This window comes from Neovison vison, chromosome 4 (genome assembly GCF_020171115.1).
Source record: "Neovison vison isolate M4711 chromosome 4, ASM_NN_V1, whole genome shotgun sequence".
NCBI classification, from domain to species: Eukaryota; Metazoa; Chordata; class Mammalia; order Carnivora; family Mustelidae; genus Neogale; species Neogale vison.
In genome coordinates, this window is record NC_058094.1 from 230,358,384 (window position 1) to 230,381,399 (window position 23,016).

A 23,016-nucleotide genomic window follows, 5' to 3' on the forward strand; every position below is an offset into this window, starting at 1 on the left:
TTTAGGTCAGCGGACAACGCCCTGCGCTGGACTTTCTCCTCAGTCTGACCACCACCTTCTGCTGTCTGGGCACCGCCGTGTCCTCTACCCCTGCCACGCACACCCCCAGCACCCACTCCTCTCTCCGCTTCTGCGCGCCTGGCCCTCGACCCAGCGTCCTTCCTGCAGCGGACAGTCACGGTTCTCCTCTTCCAGGAGACCCCGTCTTCGCCTGGAAGCTTCCTGACTCACCACAGACGCATCTGGGGTCTGGGAGGCGGCGAGAAGGGGGAGCAGGGGGAGGTGTCGGAGCTGGCCAGCAGCCGCCGGGTACACTTGCAGAAGTAACACACTCAGGAAATGCACACACACGCACACACTCTCACGTGCTCGAGGCTCGTGCACACACGCTCACACGGGCTCACAGGCACACGTGCACATGCTCATATACTCACGCCGTGCACACTCATTCACACACACGTGCTCACAGGCCATGCACATATACTCACAGTCAGGTACACACTCATGCACATGTACTCAAGGCTCATATAACACCCCGGCACACGTGCCCACATGCTTTCACACACACACACACACACACAGGCTTGTGCACACGCTCACACATGCACACACACACACACAGATGAGTAGAAGAAACCTGCAGGAAACCTTCTTGCCAAGGGCGGGGTCCCTGCAAAGTGAGGGTCTGGGAGAGAGGGAGCTTGCTGATTGCTTATTCCTTGGGGGGCCAGTGACGGGCTGTCCCAGGAGCCCCTGGGGAATCTCTAGTTCCTCAAATGAGAGAAAACCAGAGAATTTGTAGGCTTCCATGGGCCAGAGAGAGCCGCTGCTCCTTCCTTTTGGTTTCGAGCATTTGGAGCAGAACATGGGAAGATCTGTGTCGGCAGTTTCGGATAACCTTGTTCGAGGCTGGACACCATCCTTCTGGTGGGGGTGAAGGGAACCTGAAGTCGAGAGCGGCAGCCAAGAGTTCTGGAATGGGTCCTCCCCAACAGGCCTTCCCAGAGATGGTTTGCCTGCTCCTTCTGTCTCTGCACGTCCTTCCCATGGTGCCCTCTGTCAGTCCTGCCAACGTGCGGACGTCCAGCCAGCTAATGCGGGACCCCCAATGTGGGGCAGGAGGATATACGTGTGGCCCCTCGTGGTCACGATGCCCCAGCCATCTCAGCCATCCCAGGGTGGTCAAGGGAGGCCTGTCTTGTCTGGACCCACCAAGAAGGGATGGTGCCACTCCCAGAGTTTTCTGGAAGGGTCTGGTGGCTGTGTGGCCAGGTCCAAACCATGGCAAACGGAAGTGAGTTCTTCTGGCGCTCTCTGGGGAAGCACCGATGACGTTCCACCTAACAGAACCTGAGTCCTGACCACTAACATGCACAATGCAGCGGAGGAGCTGTCCTTCACGCCCGCCTGTGCTCCATGTTCCTTAGAGGGACAAAGGCACAAGGAGTGCGCCCCAGACTCAACTCCGTGGAGCAGTGCACCGTGCCTTCTCCTTCCTTTGGAGAGAATCACTAACGTCCACGCCCACCCGCGCTCGCCCTGCCTCCGGGTCCTGCTGCTTCCATAGCCTCATGCGGACGGGCCAGGCTGTGTGGACCAGTGCCCACGTGAGCTCCGGAGACAGTCCCGTGGGCAACCCCTCATGCGAGCCCCGTCCACCGTGGCTTCCAAGCGTGCTGTGTGGGGCCCACGGTGAGCGCAGCACCGGCACTGGAAACCAGCTCTCAGCACCGAGGACACGGAATTCACATGCGGCATCGTGAGTGTGTCTAAAACCCAACAGCTTTTTGCTGTGGCTGATCATCCCCTTCCTTGAAAAAGCAGACCTGGTATTAGTACACGGCAAAGTCCCAGTTCTTTAGTGTAACTATTTATTTATTAAAATCCCCTCCACCGGACCACGGCCTCTGGAGAGTCCACTCCAGGCACTGCTCGAGGCCCCTCCCATCCCTCTCCCTCCCACTGCTGCCCAGGCCTGGGCCTCAGCCTCCTGCTCAGGACAAGCTGTGCCCTCAGCCCTGTGCGGCCGGGAGCAGGGCCGTGGGTGGCGCATTAAGTGCCACAGAGACACGGGCCCTGGGGTGTTTACGGCCGTCATGAGCAGGTGTTTGCTGCCAGGAGGAGGCGGACAAGGACGTCACAGGATCCGCGGGTGACCAGCACCGTCACCCTGACCTCCCAGGGACGTCCCCTCACACTCGCACAGTGCTGGAACCCTAACCGACAAGGACGGCCTGACTCACGACAGGAGTTCCTGCCCAAGCCCGACACTGAAAACCGCCGCTCTCCGTCCGGGAAGACGCAGAGATGCTCCAGCGACAGGCTGTGGGAAAAGCCGCTTTAAGGAGGTGGCGACGGTCAACGCAACGGGGCCGAGGGTGTGGGTAGCTGGTGAGATGTCCCTTCTGGGGCTAGACTGTCCCTACAGGAGCGGTGGAACGAACCAGGAATCTGAGCAGAGCAGAGCAGAGGCAGAGGAGGCAGAATTTGCTCTCTGCCGGCCCTGGGATGTGCATCTTCTCCCGGCCGGTCACCCGCTCCTGGGTGCGACTTCGCGCCCCCAGCCCTGCAGTGTGCAGACGGCGGCTGCTGGGACTTGCTGGAATCCGGAACCGGCGGTCCAGCTCGCCACACCACCCCATCCCCTCGGTCTCTGCCCACGCGCACATGCCCGTCCTGCTTCTCTGAGGATGAACGAATCCTTCTGTGACTGACACGGGACAGCACATAGCAGCACAGGACCGGCGGCTGGAGACAAGGTGCGTCTCACGCGCAGTGAGGGCGCGGCTGGCACCGGCGCGAGAAGAGGCTGTGGGTGAGCGCACGGGGGTTCCCTAAGGAGCAGGTTCTCCTGCTGCCCACATTCTGGGTCCTAGGGCGCAGGGGCATCTTGGGAGAGAGTCTGGCCCAGTACCTGAGGGGCAGCATCTATACAGGTAAGTGTGGAGCCTACTCTAGGGACCCTGGAGGACGAGAGCAGCCAGCAGAGAACACACCGAACCAGACTCCTAGGAGGAATGATTGTTCCTGAAAAAGCCTCGTGAATTCCCTATGCACGTAGGAAGCGATACGGACAAGCCCAGGAGACCTGAGTGTGCGCTCTCTCCCCACCCCAACACTCACGGAGGAACGAAAGGTCTCCAGACCCCACAGCAAACCTGAGGTCTTGGCGGGGCAGGAGAAGGTAGGGCAGGAGGGAAACGAGACACAGCTCTTGTAAGGCTAGACCTCGATGGGAGGGGCACACACAAACACCGATCAACACGCGCGGAAGGAAAGTCTCCTGAGTCCTTCCTGGCCTTCCTGCCCCGGCATGGAAGGAGCCATGCAGATCTCTACCCAGAAAGTGCTATCCTGAGAAGCCACATTTCCTATGTGCTCTCCAAGATCAACAGACCGTCCCAATCAGGTCCACTTGAGCGAGAGGGTAAGAGGGAATGGGAAAGACGTGCCAGCGCCATCGTTGTAAAACACACGTATATACGATGTATGTAAAACACACGTATATACGATGTATGTAAAACACACGTATATACGATGTATGTAAAATATACATTGATGCAAGCATTCTGCTCTCTAGTGTAACTACAGCGATCTAAGAAGATCCTGTCTGTGGAAGTAGGACACATTGTGATACACAGTGAAGACACGTGATGATCCACTCGGGCGTGCTGAATGGCTAGATTTGGCCCTTTGCTAGGGAGGAAACAGCACATCTTGTTCTTGCTCTCTAGGAATTTCCGTGGGGCTAAAAAAGGTTCTGCTCCACATGAGTGCAGGGCCTGGGGCCTAAGGGAGCCCCCTGAGTGCTGGGGCATTCCTAGTGGCCCGAAACACAGTCGTGGTCAAGACAGGGCGCTGTGATGGGGCCAGAAACAGCATCTCTTGACGGGATCCACGCACACTGTGTTTCCTAATGAATGCCTGTTTAATTCAATGTTTTCAAATGCTTGTTGATGTGTAGGGGAAAGTGGAGCCTTCAGGAACGTATCAGGAACGCGCACGCACACACAGCAACATCCTGCAGCTACTATCTTTTCTTTTTAAAATCATACATTTTTCATTAAGCTTCACGCAGAGTGTCTTCTGATTTATGGTAATTGTCAACAAAAGCAAAAACACAGATGATTTTAACCCTGCAGTAGCTAGGAGTTAACTGGCATGGAATTACGTTATGTTTTTCTTAAAAAAGAGAGGGAGGGTCCAAAACACTCCATCTCGTTCAACATCCAGGACCCTGAGTGAAGCGAGACGCTGGCCTCCAGGGCCGGTGGTGGTGGCCCGCACCGGCCAGTCAGAGCAGCACCCGACCCCGTGGGCACCCGACCCCGTGGGCACCCGACCCCGTGATCCCGCGTGCTCACGGCCTGGACGACTCTAGCGAGACTCATTTCCATATCAAACCCAATTTAGATGAAACGTCTTGGTAAAAAAAAAAAGCATCAATAGCCCCTTGATTAGATTTTCATCTCCTGAGCAGACAAATATGAATATTTATTACCATGAATGCAGACTTTCCTCTTTCCGTGGCTCTGATCTTGAATATTATCCACTGCTAATTTTTATGAAAATTTGGGCAACATAATGTTTTCACGTAAACTGACAGTTCTTGAGATAATCCCGTTATTGTCTGGTTGAAAACGACAGCTTCCGCTTATTCATGTGTTAACGAGGGATTAAATATTGTTTTTCATCCCCATAATCTAAGATGGACTGGAAATTAAAAATTGAACATTGTATATTAGCAGGGCTTTGAGGACCAGAATTTGTTTGCATTCACTTAGAGAAGATCTGTAAATTAGCAGTTTCACAATCAGCCCCTTTTATGTTGCTGCCGAAGGGAGTGCCATAAAACATCACTGACATTTCTAGAATAAATTCATTACTCTACCTGCTGCACACCGAAAGGACAAGGCTTCCGACGGTAAATAAGCCACAAAGAAACAGATGGCCTTTTGCCAAAGAAATAAAATTATAACACGGTTTACATTGTTTCGATGTCAAGGGACCCCCACACTAGGAGGCTGTGTCTTCCCCTCACAGGGGTCGAGGGCACTGCCACAAGGCGTCCTGGCTGGTCAGTCACACGCGGCCCAGACTCCCCCACTGACGGGGACAGCGGGGTCTTCCCACCGCTGCTGTGCAGACTTAGTCTGCTTGGAACGCGCGCTCATCTCTAGCTGCTGTGGCCGGTGGCAGATCAAACCGCGAACTCTCTCCTCAGCTTCCTAAGGACGCTCGCCCTTATTTACTTCGTCTCCCACCTTGGCTTGGTACAATGTTTCGCCTTTAAGCTTGGTACAGTGTTCCCCTTTTAATTGCTCAGTGGTCTCCTCTCCCAGCACTTTTGTTTCTTAGATGTTAGCTTGTCTAAACATGGTCTTCCGGGGCTAACATGCAAAGGAGCCCACAGGTGAAGCAGACACCAAGACACATTAGACCATGGGTCCGTGTTAGGGGCAGATGAAGACGTTTATATTTTTAGGGCAGCCTTAGGTCCAAGTGCTTGTCACAGGAGGAAAGTTACTTCCTAAGAAACATGTTTCTGCTTCACGCTCTCGTTAAGAAAAGCAGAGCTATAATTCCATATCAGGGTTTGTGCGCGCAGAAGCCTCATCAGCCTGGGAGCCAGGTCTCTCGTTGCAGAGAAATGAGAGGTGAAATCTGGGCGTGCGGACGGATGAAGGCTGGCCGGGGTCCTGCCGCCCAGGGCCCTCTACGTCCCCCTCCTCCTGAGCGGCTTGGTGTTCTAGGCGGGGAGGGCCGTGTGAGCACCGGGTCTCCTGAGGGCTCCCCAGCACGTGATGAGAACGCGTGTCATCCTCCCTCGGGCCGGGGCCGGGGCCTGTGTCCACATGTCCAGCATCCAGGGCGCTGAGGGGTCCTATGGGAGCAGTGGGACGCCCCCTCCCTCCTCCGGCCCCAGTTACTCGCCCACGGTTCGTGCACGGCAGGCCCTGCATGGTGCCCCCACAGAGGGGTTCCAGGCTGGGGGGGAAGAAGGTCCGGCTGGCAACACAGACACCCCCGGAGGAAACCGAAGCCTGGTTCTACCTGCCAACCCCCGTCCGCACTTCCGGGGTCTACCCAGTGGCTTGCCCCCGTCCCTAGGAGGGGCAGCTCAGAGGTGGAAAATCGGGGGCTTGCGCTTGTAGCTCGTGGACTTCGCAGGTGAAAAGTTTATACACGCACGCAACCGACCTTCCAGGCAAAAACTGTATCATGGCATAAAGTACGGCGAGTGTTCTTGTGCCTTGGGGTGAAACGAAGGCGATTTTAACTTTTAAGAACTTTGGATGAGAAAAAATAACTTCACATGACAATATAACAAGAATTAGGTAATTTAATAAAAATAGCAACATTAGATTTTCTGTTCATATTGACCTGAACATACGAAGTTCTTGGCGGGGTCTGTAAGGGACACACGTCTGTGCGTTTTCCCTCTGGGGCCCTCAGGACAGGCATGACCCACAAGGAGCTGCCTCCAGGTCCGGACACTGGCTCTCCTTGGTCCTGTTAGCACCAGCAGACGGGGCGGGTCTGGGTGTGCGTGTGTGTGTGTGTGTGTGTGTACGTGCATGTGTCTGTGAGGTCTGGGGGGTCAAACCAGATGATGAACAGAGAAACAGATCTGGCCAGAGAGGCCAACTCTGTTCATACGATCAGATGAGCAAACTACTCTCCTCCCAAAAGGAGAAAAAGTTAGTTTTAGGTCAGTTAATAATAAACATTGGGACCTCAAGTCCGGAGGACAGAGGACACCTGTGATTTTAGGGTACTATGGATCAAATCTGTGTCCCCCCAAAAGATATGTGCAATTTCCAACACTCACTACCTGCGAGTGAGGCTTTATCTGGAAATCGGGTCTTCAGAGGCGCGATCAAGTTAAGATGAGGGCCTGGTGGGCCGGGTGGGGCTCGCTCCAGCACGATAGGCTTCCTCGTAAGAACAGACACACAGGGGAGAAGGGAGCTCAGAGGCAAGGCTGGTAAGGTGGGTCCCTGAGCCCCGGGCCTCCATGGATGTCCAGCAAAGCAGGAGCTGGTCGAGCCAGGAAGGACCCTTCCCCTGGAGACTGCCGAGGGAGCACAGCCCCGCCCGCACCGGGACTGTGGTTTCTGGCCTCCAGACAGGGAGAGATCAGTTCCTCTGTCTTTAGCCCCCCACGTCGGCACTCTGTGACAGCGGTTTCCGAACCCTAACACCCAGGTCAGTGGCAGTCACAATCCAGGCAAGAGACGGGTGGATAGCAGGACCTGTCTGCCCGCTGTGGGACCCACACAGGTCAGGGCACGTTGGCTAGGCCTGCTGAGTGGCTGCAGAGGTGCCCCCTCTGGGGCTCAGAGATGCCAGGGCTCATCACTGAGGTTTATAGTGGGGATGTGAGACGTCATAGGACCGTGTGACCTGTGACAGATCCTGGGGCCTGGAACAGAGGCAGGCATGGATGGCCACCATCCTAGGCCCAGCAGTCCAGGGAACGGGACCTGTCAGCTCCCCAGCCAGCCCCGGCCACGTGGCCCACCGGCAGTCACTGTCCTGGGATGCGGGTTCCTGCCCTTACTGCAGACACAGGCCCCGTTTTCAGGGAAACGGCAGCAGGACGGACGCCTCTTCACTGCAGGACAGACAGGCACACGTGTTGATACACAGGAAACTTCAGGACGCGTCTACCTCTGCCGGACGTGACAACCATTGCGTCGAGCGCCTGTTTTCACAGAAGTAATTTAAATTTAGCATTGGACTCTATGTTGAGTTATATTGATTACTAATTATTTCACGCGGATGAAAAGAGCCTTTAAAAAAAACACCAAGGCCTGGATGAAGCACAGAGGAGGTGTTCAAGTCAGTTGTCATGGAGATGAAGCCAGGCCGAGCGGGACAGAAGCTGCCGTGTAGACGGTCCTCTGCGATCTCAGGGACATCGGACGCCGTGCACGCGACACGATTACGGACTCCGTCCTTCCCACAGAGGCTTCCGTGCCGCGGGAGAGGCCGTCCGGCGGCCCGTGGAGAAGGGAGCGGCTGGGGCGTCTACCCTGCAGCCAGGCTTCACGATTCAGTTCGTTTCAGCGCAGGTTTATTGAGTTTCTGCCGTAGGCCAGGCCTCGTGCAGGGTTCTGGAGACGCCGGGGACGGCTGAGACCCAGTGGAGCCGCTGCTGAGTGTAGGGCCATGGGCACCAACACGAAGTCACGCCGCTCCGGTCCGCTCCGACAGACGCCACGCGGAGACACAGGCGGGGGGGGGGGGCGGCGTGCCTCTCGCCCAGGCTGCCTCGGGGACGGGGAGTCTGCCGCCTGCGCGGCTTCTCCACCCACCGGCCTCAGGACCCCCGACGGGGAAACAGCTTGCTAAATCCCAAGCTCTCGAATGCAGTGGGGAGGGGAGGTGACCAGCTGTCTCCCCCCAAAAGGCACGCTGGAGTCCCAACCCCCCAGCACGTGAGAGAGGAACCTATGGGGACATGGGGTCGTTACAGAGGTCCTCGTCCAATACGAGGGGTGTCCCTGGGAAGGGGACGTCGGGATGTGAACCCGGACGTGCAGGGAGAGCAGCAGGTGCAGGTGGGGCTGGCGGTCCACGGGCCACGGACGGTCCACGGGCAGAGCCTGGACAGGACCCGCTCTCACCCCCGCGGGGGCAGCCAAAGCCGCAGCGGCACTTCAGCACCCAGAGCCGCGAGCCTCACTTCCCGCGTCTAGGCCGCCCGTTTGTGGCACAGCCTCCCCAGCCCCCGAACGTGTGGCTCTCCTTCCATGTCCGACTGAGACCCGGGCAGAAGCAGGGGGCTGGCGCCCAGCCACGGTGGGGCCTCAGTCTGTCTGTCTGTGGGGACCAGAAGCCGTGAAACCCTCCTGCAGGGGGAGGCGGGGACACGGGGTCGCAGGGATGTGAGGACACGGGGACGCAGGGATGCAGGGACACGCGGCAGGAACCACGAGGCCCCTTTCACCAGAAGGCAGAACCCAGCACCCCCTGGTTTTGGGCTGGTGTGGGGCCACGTACAGACTCAGACACGGGCTTGGGAGAGGGGCTGCCTGGGCTGGGACCAGACCACCGCCCTGGCCTGTGACCTCTCTCTGTGTGGTCATCTGTGAGCCACGGGGCTGGTGGCCAGGGCGGCTGTGCTGTGAGGAGCTGGTCAGGGTCTGGACTGGTGGACTCCCTCTGGACTTCCTCACGCTCAGCAATTCCCGTTCTTACCCGTTGAGCCTTAAAAAGGGTTTCTGAACTAGGACCTTCTGAGAGCTCTCAGGACTATGTCTAGAGTTTCATTTTTAAATGAAAATTAACTTCTGAGGCTATAATAATGGGTTCCTTGGAGGATGGTACAGGGACAATCTTACGCTTTGTTGAGACGGGCACCCCATGTCTTACGGGGATGCTGTCCAGTCCCAGCCCAGACAGCAGCCGGCAAGGAGACCCAGGCCAAGCCAGCTTCCATGGAGACGCAGCTGAAGGTCGTCGAGAAGGTGGGGGAGGGGAAGGGCTGGTGGGGGAGGGGCTGTGGGGGGGATGTGGAAGGGGAGGCGTGGGGAAGGAGGGGGATGGGGGAGAGTGGAGAGGGGGTTGCGGGAAGGGAGGGCAGGGCCTGGCAGAGGTGTGGGCCGCAGCCACAGGCAGACGCTACTTATTTCATTTTACGTGACTATTTACTCTGATATTGAATAAAAATTGAATCTGTCACTATAGCAACTGCCACTTCGCTCGGCGCCGCTCTTGCCTCTAAATCACAGAACGTATTGAAAAGGCATTCATGGCCCACGCGACGTGATACTTTATATAGCATTCCAGAAGGGAAGGATGTTGTTCTATAATAAACTCCTATTTTTCGATATGTCAAGTGCCATGAGTTCTATCGAACGCACTTCTGTGTGATTTTCTTCACTTTCGAGGAAGACAAGCACCGTGTGAACAGGGGCAGCGAGTGCTCCGCGTGGGCCACGGAAGCTGCAGTGGCCCATCCACGGAGACTCAGGTCTGCTGGTCGCGGGGGCCCCTCGGCCGAGGACAGAGCAGATTTGGGCAGGTCCTGCCCGTGTTCTCGCGCGGCTTCACACGGAGCTTCTAGCTCAAACAGAAACTTGGAACGTTCACGAGGAAACAGGCTTTCCTAGGACCAATGCACTTTTTGCCTCTAGGAGGAAAAAGTTCCATTTCCTCCGTGCAGAAATGCAGATTGGAATGACCCCGGTGGCCTGTGCACCCAAGGACAGCTGTGGGGGGCCCAGGTCTGTCCAGCGTCCCCCCCAAGCCCCAGCGGATGCTCAGCCATGGCTCTGGTCAGCAGATGGGCACTGGACAGGGACGCCTCGCATCTCCTGGGACCACGCTGGCGCGTGTTGGAAGCCTGTGCGTGCTTCTGGAGAGAGGCTGCAAGGTTGGCCCTGGGCTCCCAGGAGGCACGTGACAGTCGGTGTCCCTGTGGCAGCCCAAGGGTGGGCAGAGAGGAGCCTGGGGGAGCCACGGGAGGCCACGCCAGCTGAGGAATGTCGTGGACCCTTGAAAACACAAGACCGGCATCTCAGTCTCCACCCGAGAGACCCCATCTACCCTGACAGCCCGTCTCCTGCCACGCGGCCCGCTGCCCTCCGCAGCTCCTGCTCCGACGGCACCTGCCCCCAGCGACCCCCGCCGCACCCACACCCCTGCTCTGCCCCTGGGTTTCCAAGTATGTGCCTTGGTCCCAACACCAGACATACTTTAAATGACTCCCGACACCCCTCCTGTGGGTGCCATGGAAAATGTCCACAGACACGTGGCGACTTGAGCCCTTCTTGGCATCCCTATAGCTGACGGCTGGGGCCCCGGGGCGTCCACACACAGCTGTGTTTCCTCCTGTGTCCTCACAGGTGTGTAAGTGTGAACACGGCTTCCCTGTTCTGTCCTTCTGAGCCCCTGCGGATCCACAACGATTTCAAAGTAAACAAACATCTACTGAGGAAACTTCTGGAAAAGGAGAGAACTCGCTTAGAATCCTGCCAGCCCCGCCCACCAACAGACCCTTGTACACGTGCGCAGGGTCCCCTCACGTGAGGAGAATTTAAGGAAATCATCAAATTCCATTTGATTATTCCAATGTCATTAGTTTCCTTCCTATGGTTTCATACTTCATTCGGTTTTGACTTTTTGCAGAGGTCCTCGGAAGGAAAGCCCCGGGTCTGTGACTGCCCAGCAGGGAGTCTGCCGTTCAAGCTGCAGGCGCCCGCTGTGTAGACGTCACGTGCCTTCTATGGGTGAGTGTGAGTCTTAGCACGTTTGTCCTCTGTCACCACAGCTGACGGCGCCCCCAGACCAGTCAGAGCGCCGCCTGTGACCCGCCCCTCCCCACGCTGCACGGGGCTGACGGTGGCTGAGGGGTCCTCTGCGGAGCCCGAGTTCACGGGGTTCCCAGCCACCCGCCAGCCGAGGCACGGCCACACTCCTGTAAGCCAAAAGTCCCGTCCACCATCCCGTGAGTCTTTAGCAGGCATGACGAAGGCAGGTCCCTGTGCCACCGAGGACGTGACAGCTTCCCCTCACCCTGACCCCGTGGAGCTCCTCCCCCACCTCTGACGTGGGGATGTTCAGCCACGTGGTCTCTCCACTCTGTGGGTGAAAGTCCCTCCCTGTCAAGTGACCTCCTGGGACCAGCCAGACCCCTAAACAGAGCCTCTGAGCACGTGCCTCCTGGAGGTCCCCGGAACGACTGGACGCGGTGTCTGTCCACAGACAGGCAGCAGCGCAGTGAGACCTCAAGCATCTGTCCTGCCCCATGGCACCGACTGCCACGCGGAGAATGTCCACGAAATCTAGGGTAGGAGTCCGACTGCCCGTTCACAGACATTTAAGGAACTTTTGGGACCAACCTAGTCTTGGCCACAGAACTCTTTCTTTGCACGAAATTGCGCCCAGAAGCCTGAGAAGCGACCTAAACACCGGAGGCGCAGAGAGTGGGGTCACCTCGCCTCCCTCACTCAAGCAAGACGCTTACAGCCCAGGTCCCTCGGAAGACGCACACGAAAACCGCACCGAGGGGCGCCTGCGGGGCTGAGCTGGTTCGGTATCTGACTCCTGATTTCAGCGCAGGCTGTGTTCTCGGGGTCCTGAGATGGAGCCCCGCGTCAGGCTCCGCGCTCCAACCGGCGTCTGCTCGAGAGCTCTCTCCCTTGTTCCTCCCCACCCCACTCCGCTCCCTCTCTCTCTCTCGAAATAAAATAAAATAAAATAATTTAAAAGAGGAAAAGCATGTCTAACATCACACCGTGCTGAGGATGGGGCTCAAGGCACCCCCCGCTTTGGTGTCGGGACACAAGTGTTTCCCACTGAAGGAGGCAGAGACAGCGCAGGAAGTTCTCTCTGACGACCCGACCCCGCCCTCCCTGAGGCAGGTCACAAGACCCTCACGAGACAGGGCCCCCCTGGACGCAGGGAAGGGAGAGCCCGTAGCCCCTAGACGGAGTAAAGCAGAGCAGAGTCCCGCAGTCTCCCCACGTGCTGCCCTTACTGCGTGTTCCTGAAGCACCGTGCTCCCCGTGACGGTGCAGTGCGCATCGAATCCAGCATAAAATACTGGGGTCTAACGGTTTCTTTGGGTTTTCATTTCCTTACGCTCCACGTCAGGTGCAACCTGTACATCTGTGTGCTTTTCTCCTGCTCGTCTGTCTTTGTCAGTGTCACCGTCGGACCCAGCCCCAGACCCTTGGGGGTGAGGAAAACGTCCCCTCCCTGCACTAGATGGAAAGATTTCCTTTTTTGGTATCTGGACAAACGGCCATCCCTCTTCTCTAGGTGACAGGGGCTTGTGACCCCCCCCAGGGCAGCCCCTCTGTGGCAGACCCTGGGCACTCAGTCCAAAGCAAGACCACGTTGCAGTGAAGCGTGGGCCTCCCACGTGCCCTCGCCTGGTTCCTGAGCCTCAGGAATGAGGCCGAGCCTCGCAGGCCACCTCTGCTCCCACTGAAATGCTGGGCAGGTTAACCCCCCAGCTGCACGTCCGTCGCACACGAGAGGTCACACAGTCCCTGTCGCAGACGCACTTCGGGGAGCCGGACTCACGAGTCTGCCATCCTGGTGACCATCACCTGCATCGCCTTCCTTCTAAATACCTGAGTTTGTCTTGTTATAATTTTTTGGAAGAAATACGACTTTATTAATTTGAAGAAAGTGCGAACAATTTCAAGATGTCACAAATCAGATCCTGAAATAGGTCAAAATGCCCCAAGTCTCTTAGGAACGTGTGTGCCTACTTTAAGCTGTTCATTTCCTTTACGTCTTGTTTTGAGATGTTTCCATGCGGCTTAAAGGGTTTTAGCTCCGCCGTCTGTCGCCCATGCACGCGTCCCCAGTGCCTGGGAGAGAGACGGCCGAGCTTCTGGCAATCGGCCTTCGCCGCGTCCCAGAGTCGGGAAGCCACGATGGGGCTCACAGCGAACGCTGTGAGACGGGAACCATCAGATCAGGCCGAACCCCGCACGAGGGGTGAACATCGGAGAAACAGACACCGTCAGCTTTTAGAAAGTACCTGCACTTGCCCCTTTGTTCCCATTTTCACTTCCAGAGACCAGCCCCCGATCGACTAGCACCGTGCCTCCATCAGGGGCAGCTTCTGGACGCAGATGGGTTTGGGAGAAGTCTGGGGGGACATGGAGGTCCCAGGCTGGAGAACCCACCGGATGGACCTCAGCCAGCTTCAAGGTGAGGGAGCACCACTGTGTGGGTCTCTAGGCCCCCGGAGCACCAAGGAAACCCCAGGACTGCTGACAAGACATAGGGGCGTCTGGGATACAGTGGGTGGGCCCCCATGGCCAGGTTCCCATTGGGGACCCGAGGGCAACACCTCAAGTGGACAGAAAAAAGGAGGCAGCGCTGTGGCGGTGGGCTCGCAGGCCCACCCCCTAAACCCGTGACCCCCCTCCCCACCCCCGGAGTCACCAGAGCTACCCCGCCGGGGCAGATCCCCACCCATGAGTGAGAAGGACGGACACCCAGAACAATCGGAGGGCAATCCCTTCACGTCTGAATGGTCACCTTCACAAACTGCCCAAGCGCGAGTCAAATTCCCGTGTGTTGGCCCAATCCAGCATGTAGATGGCGTGACGCCGAAAGGGACACGGTTTCTGTCAGTAAGACGGGGAGCTTGGGGACAGCGATGGGCTGGCAGGGAAGTCAGGCGTCCTGCCCACTTTGCGCAGACCTCCAAGTGCAGAAACGTGGGGTGAGCAGGGCAGTGAACGCATCAGTCTGGAGATCTAAATTCGGGGTCACCATCCTATGAAGAAGGACAAAGCCAGGGTCTGGATGATCCCTCGCGAGGCAGTACAGGGTGAATGAGAAGACTGTGCCCGGTGGGGGGCAGCTGGATACCCGGGGTCACAGGAGGGCCCTCCATACCACCAGGATTCCGCAAACCAGGCTGGGCCGGCCAGAGGACAAGGAGCCTCAGTGCAGAAAGGGGATCTGGCTGCAGCAGCCACGGGTCAGATGGCACCGGCACAGCACCTCTGCGTCCTGATGGGGTTGACGGGAGCGTGGTGAGGTGCCAGGGCGGGAAACGCGCGTGGAGGTTGGTGGGTTCGGCGGCGAAGGGCTCTGGGGTCAGAGGTCCTATCTGGTGTCGGAAACACGGGAAACACCCAGGGTGTTTGCTGACAGTAACGAGCAGGAGGACAAGGGCCAGGACGCAGCAAGGGCTGGACGGGCGCCCTCCACGCCGGAAGTCCCACCCGCTCACTCCGGCTGCGGTTCAGGCGCAGGAGGGCGCAGGGCTCTGCCCCGGGCCGTGCGCGTCAGGACCACAGACGGAGAGTGGGCGGAAGGAGGAAGGAGGAGAATTTTGAAGGATGTGTCCTGGGCAGGTCCAGGCGAGCGAGTGTCCTTGGACATGACCGTCTGGAGGTGCCGCGTGCTCGTCTGTGGTCTGTGGTCTGTGGTGGTGAGTTTGCGGTCCGTCAGCAAGCAGGGGCAGGAAAGCCAGGGAGACACGCCTGCGACCCAGAACCGGGGTGGGGGTGTGCGCGGAAGCAGACAGACTTTTGCACTAAAGCATGAGGTTCCTGACAACACGCGCGTGCCCCCATGTGTAGACGGACGGGACGGCGGAATGAACGGAAGAGGCGGTGATTCTCCTGGAGGCTCACAGAGGTGGGGGTGAGCACACGGTAGCTCAAGAGAGATGCGGACTTCGAGGTGGGCGAGCTCCAAAGCCCCAGAGCAGGGAGGGCAGGGGCTGGGACAGAGAGGAGGATGAGGGGACGGCGGCGTGAGGCGCTCCAGACCTAGGAGAGAAGTCGTCACGTGGGACGGAGCTGGTTTGCTCCCCTCAGACAAAGCCCAGCGGAGGGGACGGCAGGCTTTGTCTTCAGAGGGGACGGTGAGCCTCGCCTCTCAGGGGACCCCGGCTTCCAAGGAAAGGGGAGCTCCACGAGGCAGGTTTGCCTGTCCCGGGCCCGGCTGTGAGCCTTACACAGTGCCTGGTGCACAGGAGGGCCCAGCGCGGATCTGCAGGGTGACGCGTGAACGAAGCGGGGCGGGAGCCGCTCGCTGTAGTAGTGGACCCTGGACACGGCACAGCACCACAACACCAAGCCACACAGCACCAAGACCAAAGGGAAGGACGGGTCATCTCCAGATTCCAAAACCAACAGAGACGTGAGGACGCGACGTGAGGGAGCTGCTGCGGCTGCTCTCAGAGTCTCACGCAGCCCGGGTGTGGGGCGGGCGGGCGCGGCTCCTGTGTCCGCACGAGGACCATGGTCCTCACACAGCCCGGGTGCGGCTCCTGTGTCCGCACGAGGACCACGTGCACCGCTGGTGGGGGGCAGAACCTGGGAGAGCGGCTCGGCGGGGAGCGGACATCCGGACGGCGCCCCAGACGGCTGTGAGGCCACCAGTCCCTCCGTCTTCCAGGTGACCCAGCGAGGTGGAGACTGCGGGCACCTGGTCTGGCAACAGAGGGGAGACCTCGGAAGGAGGCATACAGGGAGGGGAGGACGTCTCCTGCCGGGGCTGAAGCAGCACCATGAGGACGGACAGGAGGACACACGGGAAGACCAGGCCCTCGGTCCCCGCACAGACGGGCAAGTCACGGAGGCAGAGCCACCAGACGGGCGCGCAGCCCAGGGGAGGTGGTGACCGACGACGGACAGTGTGGGGTTTGACCAAGAGCCTGGTGGGGGGGGTGAGGACCCTCGGAGCCGGAGCAGCCCCTCCTCCAAGGGCTACAGCGCTGGCTTCACTGACGATTGTGTTTGCTCTCACGCTGTCCAGCAGCCAGCCGGTAGGCTCAGTCCACGCCTGTCCCTCTTTCCTGAAACTGCCGGAGGCCCTGCTTCCCTCAGGAAGAGGCGCTCTGGGATCTCCGTGGGCTGACCCCACTGCAGAGCCTCCGTGGCACACACGGCCATACCCCCTCCCCCGGGGCAGCACAGCCGGCCCCCACGAAGCCCACGGACCCTCGTGGGGAGAGGACTCATGGCCCCGGAGCTTTCTTGGCCAGCCACGGTGCAGACGCTCTCCCTGGTCACCTCCTGGGGAAATGACGGGCACCGAAAGGGGTTCCCACCCGACAAGGTTGTGGTGGGAAAGGAACGAGGGGCTTCACGCCTTCACTGTCCCTGAGACAGGCAGCACATCCAGAACCTTCCGTCACGATTCCAACCCTCTATCCCTTCCTGCCACCGGCCACTGTTCCCTCCCCAGGCTTCGGCGGTCTCCGGCCACCCCTGCTCACTCCCTGCCAAGACCACTGCCGTCTGCGGCAGGGCCGAGAGCGGGATGTCCTCACCAGACGCACGGTCTGTGCTCCTGGCCATGGCCTGCAGGCAGGGAGAGGGTCTCGGTCCCGGCGAGCCTTTGCGGACAGGTTTCGTCCAGTGCCCCCTGCCCTCCGCCCACCGGTCCCTGGAACACGAGAGCACGACGTGGGCCGCTTTCCCCTCGAGGCTGCTCCTGCCCGCCGGCCGCTCAAGCAGCTCAGGAGCCCGTCTGCGGGAACAGGCAGTTAGACACCTTCTTCCTTCATGACCCAGGCCTCCCGGCTGCCGGGGGCGTCCCCGAGAGAGCGGCTCGGCCCTGAGAGGCTCTGCGGAGGGCGTCCCTCTGGGAGCGAGAAGCACTCACGAGAAAGCTGTCCCGCACCAGCTAATCATCCAGAGCGGCGAGGGCCGTGACACTGAAACTCGACCACAGCGCGGGGTGTCGGGGTCTGCGTGGCCTCACGTGGCCACGTACCCTGCCACGCGGAGTCATGTGCACTGCTCTGCCTGTGGTTCGCAAAACTGCCCCAAGACGGGCCACGCAGGCACTGGGAGTGACCAGCAGCTTTAGTGGCTCATGGAGGACCTGGTCACATGCCTCTCTCGACACCGACACGCCACGGGCGGGCACCGCCGCCGCCTCACGAGGTCGCGGCACAGAGCGTCCCCCATGCCCGGCACGCCAACCCAAATGGTGTCCCGGGACGCCCCCAGGACAGGGCGCTCCGGGGGGCTCAGCAGTTCCGTCACCTCTGGGGAGGGAAGCTCGTGTCCCGAACCAGGACGGCCGTTCTCAGCGGCACGCCGGACTCCGACTGCAGAGGCAGCGCACACTGGCATCGCGTCCCGTGGCCCGTCCGCGGGCCTGCCCTGCCCCCGCCAGCACGCACGCCTCGGAGGCAGCCGCCCCAGTACTCACCGACCCGCTCCCGGCCCGCACGATCTTCAGTCCAGATGCTTGTTCCAGCTCGTCCTTGCCGTCAACTGTGGGGAAGAGAAGCACAGGGTCAGCGGGCCCCTCTCCAGAGTCCCTTGGCCTCCTCCACCGACAGACGCCCCGTCGAGTCAGCGCGCGGCCGGCCTGGTTCAGCCTGCGCCTGGGCCCCGAGCGCCAGCCCGCGCTGTCCACCAGGGGAGCCCGACACGATGTCGCGAAAACCACACGAGACGTCTCCGCAGACGTAGGGTCATCTTCGCGTGGTCATCTTCGCGTGCTCTGCTGGTCGCCTGGCGCTCCTCGCTGGGAAACACGTTCCACCAACTGGCGTCCCGAGCTCACGAGGGGGACCCTGGAGGGCGCGACTGGCCGTGTGCACATCTCCCAGCCGGGCTGGGGGCTGTCCCCGTCCTGCCCTCCCTGTTCCTGACCTACGATGACACAGACGGGCGGAGGACGCGCCGCCCCGCCGGACAAGGAGACAGAGCTCTGGAAACAGTCAGCGGATGGAAGTGAACACTCAGGGGTCCCGACGCCGGCACCGCAAGCCCCCGGCCCCAACTTTTTCAGGAAGACCCTGCGTCACAAAGCAACTGGTCTGGGCTTACAAATCTATAGAAATGGTCTTTCGGACAGAGCACGTGTCATTTTGGAAATGAAAAACCGGGAGAAACAGACTTGACCGCAGAGCCGGAGCGTGAGGAGTGCCCGGCCACCGTGGCTGACGCCAGCGAGAACAAGAGATCCATCACTCCCCCTTGTCGCGTCCGCCCCGTTAACCTGGTGACGGGGCTCTCTCGGGCGCAGGGGTGGGGTGAGATGCTGTTACGCCCGCCTGCCCCTCCTGGGGGCCGTCCGTCGTCCCATCGGAAGTTTCCCCTTGGACAAACGCACGTTCCTTTCACAGGCAGGTGGTTATCCCCGCACTGGGAGGCAGAGGCCCGCATAGCCCCATCTGGTTCTGAGCCTCACGGGGCCGTGCGGGAGCAGGGGGAGGGCAGTGCAAGGCGGTGGCCCAAACAGAAACACTGACTGGAGGAGGGCAGTCTTCAAGGGACAGAGTACAACGTGATCGATTCCAGTGTCCTTCTGCAAACAGAGGAAACATCTTCCCGAATGGCGAGCTACTTTTGGGGGCATAATAGCGAACTCTCGGGTGGGCTGAGGGACAGGAAGCACACGAAGGTGGAATTTAGAAGGTTCTCCGTTTTCTGCCCCCGAGCGAGGACAGACACTCCAGACAGCCCGGCCACGCGGCGCGGGCAGTGCCGTCCCAGAGTCTGCAAACCTCCCGTGGGGGCGGGGGACGGGCAGCCAGGGCTCTCCAGCTGCCCTGCAGTGAGGAGGTTGCCGGGACCCTCCTTAAGGAAACTGTCCTGGTTTGTGCCAACGGAGCGTCCTGCACGAGGCAGATGGCCAGGGATGGACCCGCGGGCCCGTGTCCCCCGCACGAGCCGGAGGCCGAATGCTGGCGTTCTCTGCCCAAACGCCTGCTCACTCCCCGGTGTGCAGGGGAAGGCTGGACCCTCCCACAGAGCAGACAAGCTCTCCCTTGTGTCTCCGGGGGACACAAGCAGCTGAGCTGACCCGTCCTACAGGCCCAGGTGCCTCGGAGCCCCAGGCCCTCGGGCAGCCCCTTCCCCGCACTGGAAACACCCTGCTGACCAGCTCGCGGAAAGCAGTGCTGGCGTCGAGGCACGGAGCCCTTCCCGGGGCCGCCCGCCGGGTCACCCTCGTCTTCCGGCAGCGCTGCGTGGGCTCCCCACCCGCCCAGGGACCATCACGCTGCTGGACTGACACGGCTTCCGCTGGTTTGGGGCGAACACGAGCGAGGTGTTGGTGAGCAGGTCAGGGTCTGGCTCCCGCGTCGGTGCCGTGTCCACAAAGCCCCGGACTGAGCCTCATTTGCTCTGCGAGCCACGCGGACGCCCCGTCCTCTCCGCACGACGTCCGCCCTCTGCCGCTTCCCTCGGGTCCTCCGCGCTGCCCACGGTGCCTCCCAGTGCGACTCGACGTCCCTCAGCGGCAGGGACAACCGCTGCTTCCTGGTCTCTCGACCTTCAAATCAGAAAACGCACAGGTGGACCCGGAAGTCCGCATTTCCTAAGAACCTGCTTCCGTCCCCCATCCCCGGCTCGTTCTCAGGATTAGCCAGATTGAAGGTTGTCGAGGGGAGGATTAGCGTCCGTCTGTCCGTCCTCCCCGTGCTCTCCGCGTGCGGCGGGGCGGCATGCCAGGTACGCGACGGCCGGCGAGCGGGGCAGCCCTGGTGAGCGGACACACTGTTGGGGACCTCCCACGAGGCAGGATGCGGCCTCGCGTGCCCCAGGTCCACCGAGAGGGGCTCTGGACGTGCCCACGCTGCTCCTGGTGTGGCCCAGCGGGATCACGGCGACAGGGGGACCCTGGGAAAGTCTGGGAGGTCCCTGAGCGTGCCGCACCGGCCGCGTACTCGTGATGGACCCAAGAGGCGAGTGTCCCGCCGCCGTCCCCGCAGGGTGTGATGTCTGTCGGTGTTAATTCACTCGCGACGTCCGGCCGTCCCTCCGCTCCCCGGCTCCGCCAGCCAGAGGCAGGCTGTCGGCCGCCGCCCCGGACGCAGGCCTCCGACCGTGTCCTCGCGCATGGCTGTGCGCACACAGCGAGGACGGACCGGGCTTCAGAGCGGTACCGACCCTCGCGACCTGCACCCACCGCCCTCGTTCAAGAAGACGGGACGCTGCCCCCAGGTGCTCTCTGCCCACATCCCTCGTTTTCCATGTGAGCGGCTGGGGTCTTGCTGACGCCGCCCCAGCTCCAGGGTCCCCCTCAATGCCACCGTGGGCCACGGTGCTTCAGAGAGAGCCCGGGGCCGTGTGTCCTGCCCGTGAGAACTCGCCGGAGGCCTGCGGCAGTGCTGCGTCCCAGAAACCTGCAGCTCTTCGGGAGCCTCATGGGGGTTTCCTGCCCCGTCGCAGCCCCTGTGGCAGCTGAGGACCGTGGCGCCTGTGGCCTGTGCTCTTCTGTCCCCTCTCAGGCTTGGGGTCACGTCCTCTCTGTCTTGTCGTTACTGGTGGAGACGATGGAGAAACCGAGCCCCGCGTCGCCCCACGCGCGCTGACGACCCTTCCTTGCTTTGTTTTGCTCACGTGGGCCCGGCGTGAGGGCAGAGCCAGTGTTCGGGACCCCGGCCCCTCCTCCACGCCATCCTGGGGCACCACGTTCTCCCAGGATCTGCTCCAGGGGGCCCCGGACCCTTCCTTTCTGAATCCCCTCCACGGGGCAAACGGCACCAGGAAGATCCCCGGCCTCCCCGGCCCCCCACATGGCTGCCCCCAGGCCCGCGGGCCGTCTGTCCGGCCGCCACGCCGTTCACGCACACCGCTGTCTGCGCGGAGGCCACCTCCTGGGAATGCCGCGCTGACGCTGCCATGTTTTCCAGGCTTTGGCTAAAAGACATTTTAAAGAAAAAGAAAAGCTTTTCTCCTGCCGGGCTCTCGGTTGGATGTCGGCTGTGGGCTATTTCGACGGCCCAGGGCGGACGTGGAGCTGGTGGGGCCGGGAGGCAGAGACCCTGGGAGAAGCCGCTTTACTAACACCGAGAACGGCGTATAAAGCCCATTTTTATCTTCATTGGAGACAAAAAGGGTTTCTAAACACAAAAAAGAAGTCCTTTAAAATTAAATTCACTAGATGAAGATATGCAAATGACCTGGAGAAGCAGAACCCTACAATGTTCTCAAAATTCTACAATAGCCTATTTAATTAGTGTTTTCATTTATCGGAATAATTCCTGGCACTGGACAATTTATGCAGGATTCCCTGTAATTAAGCACGAGGCTTCCGTGGGGTGAATTTGCCTCTCTCTCTGGCCCTGTCACTTTAACTGGAAGGGTGCGCACAGTCCCTTCTGTGATCTAAATGGGGGCCCGACAGCGAGTGGCCGAGCTCCGCTAGCAGGAACACAGGGAGGGAACGGGGAGGGGGGCAGGTGAGGCGGGTGGGGACGCCGCCCCCCGTTTGGGAAGCCCCGGCGCCCTGTGGGAGGAGCCCGGCTGCTGGCAGAGCTGGAACCACTATTCCTGAGGCTCAGATCTGCACCTCACCCACACTCTGCTGCACAGTTACACCCAGGGGGGCGTCCGTGAGAGGGAGAGAAGCCTCCAGGTCATTCAGGGACCTCAGAGTGGGCCTGCTGGGCCCCTTCACCTGGGCTCAGCCCCCAGAGCGGCTCAGCTGTGCAGTCGCTGTGCACTTTGGGGTGACTCCCTACTTGGAACCGGCCCGGCTGGAGCCCATGCCAGGGAGAGAGGGGAGCGGGTCTGTCCCGTGCAGCAGGTGCCACGGCCCCTGGCCCTGCTGCCCTGTCCACACCCTCCTTTCCTTGGTGGGGGCAGAGAAGTGTTACGGGGTCAGGAGCCCCTGAGCCCCCCAATCCCGCCCTAGAAATAACGCTGCGCCCAGACTGCTGAGGGCAGGGCATCCTCTTTGGTAGGAATTAGAAAGAAATGGGAACTGTCCCTGCTTGTTCACTCTTTCCTCACACAGGCCTTTTCTAAGAAGCAGCCAGAGGCCGGGGCAGCAGCCGTGGGCCCGACCCCTCTCCTGCTGCAGGGTGCCACCGAGGGCCCATTTCCATAAGCCACTCTCCACACGGTAACAGGTATTTGGGGAGAAAGGAGGCCTCTGCTCACGGGTCTGGGAAACACAGAGCTAAACACAGCCAAGCACACGTACACACACCTGCTGGCCTTCTCAGAGCCTTTAACATGCTGTGTGCCTGGTGGCGTCTGGCACTGGGGGTGTCGCCGACAGACTGGGGACAGCGCAGACCGTGGGGAGGGGCTGGTTGGTGAGGATAGCCCTGCGGGGGGCACTCACGTGCCCCCCTTACCCCTAGGAGCACAAGACTCTCAGAGCGACGGAGCTGCGGCCTCTCATGACGGGCCGGGAGCCCCAGCCAGAGGCTGACAGGTGGTCCGAGGAACCCCGTCAATATGGGGAGGAGGGCCATGGCCCCCACAGGTAGCCACGTGCAAGCCGGTCACGGTCACCGTGGTGGGGGGAAGGGGCCTGAGCGTACGGCCGGGGGCCATGGAGCTGGGGGAGGGCCGTGGAGGGAGGAGCGGGCACAGGCCCTGCAGGGCTCCGTGGGTGGACGCCAGGCCCTGGTCTTACAGCTGCAAACCTTCTCGTGGGCGTGAGGGGACCCTTTCTCAGGGCCCTTCCTGCTCACCAGGCTCTGCAAACAGGCCGTGTCCTGACACTGGGCCTTGAAGGGATTCTTCGGGCTAATCACGTGTCCGTGGCTCATCGGGTGTCCTGCGTCGCTCCGACTGAGCAGCAGCGGGAGGCTGGGCC

General features: G+C 60.4%; 1 protein-coding gene across 1 annotated transcript in view; it reads right to left on the minus strand.

The window, feature by feature from the left end:
* The window catches only part of PTPRN2 (protein tyrosine phosphatase receptor type N2), a 514,367-nt gene that overhangs the window by 213,204 nt on the left and 278,147 nt on the right, over positions 1 to 23,016 (minus strand). Inside the window, exon 20 of the mRNA XM_044247045.1 lies at positions 17,659 to 17,723. Coding sequence (XP_044102980.1) covers positions 17,659 to 17,723 — 65 coding nt within the window. The remainder of the gene's footprint in view (positions 1 to 17,658; positions 17,724 to 23,016) is intronic.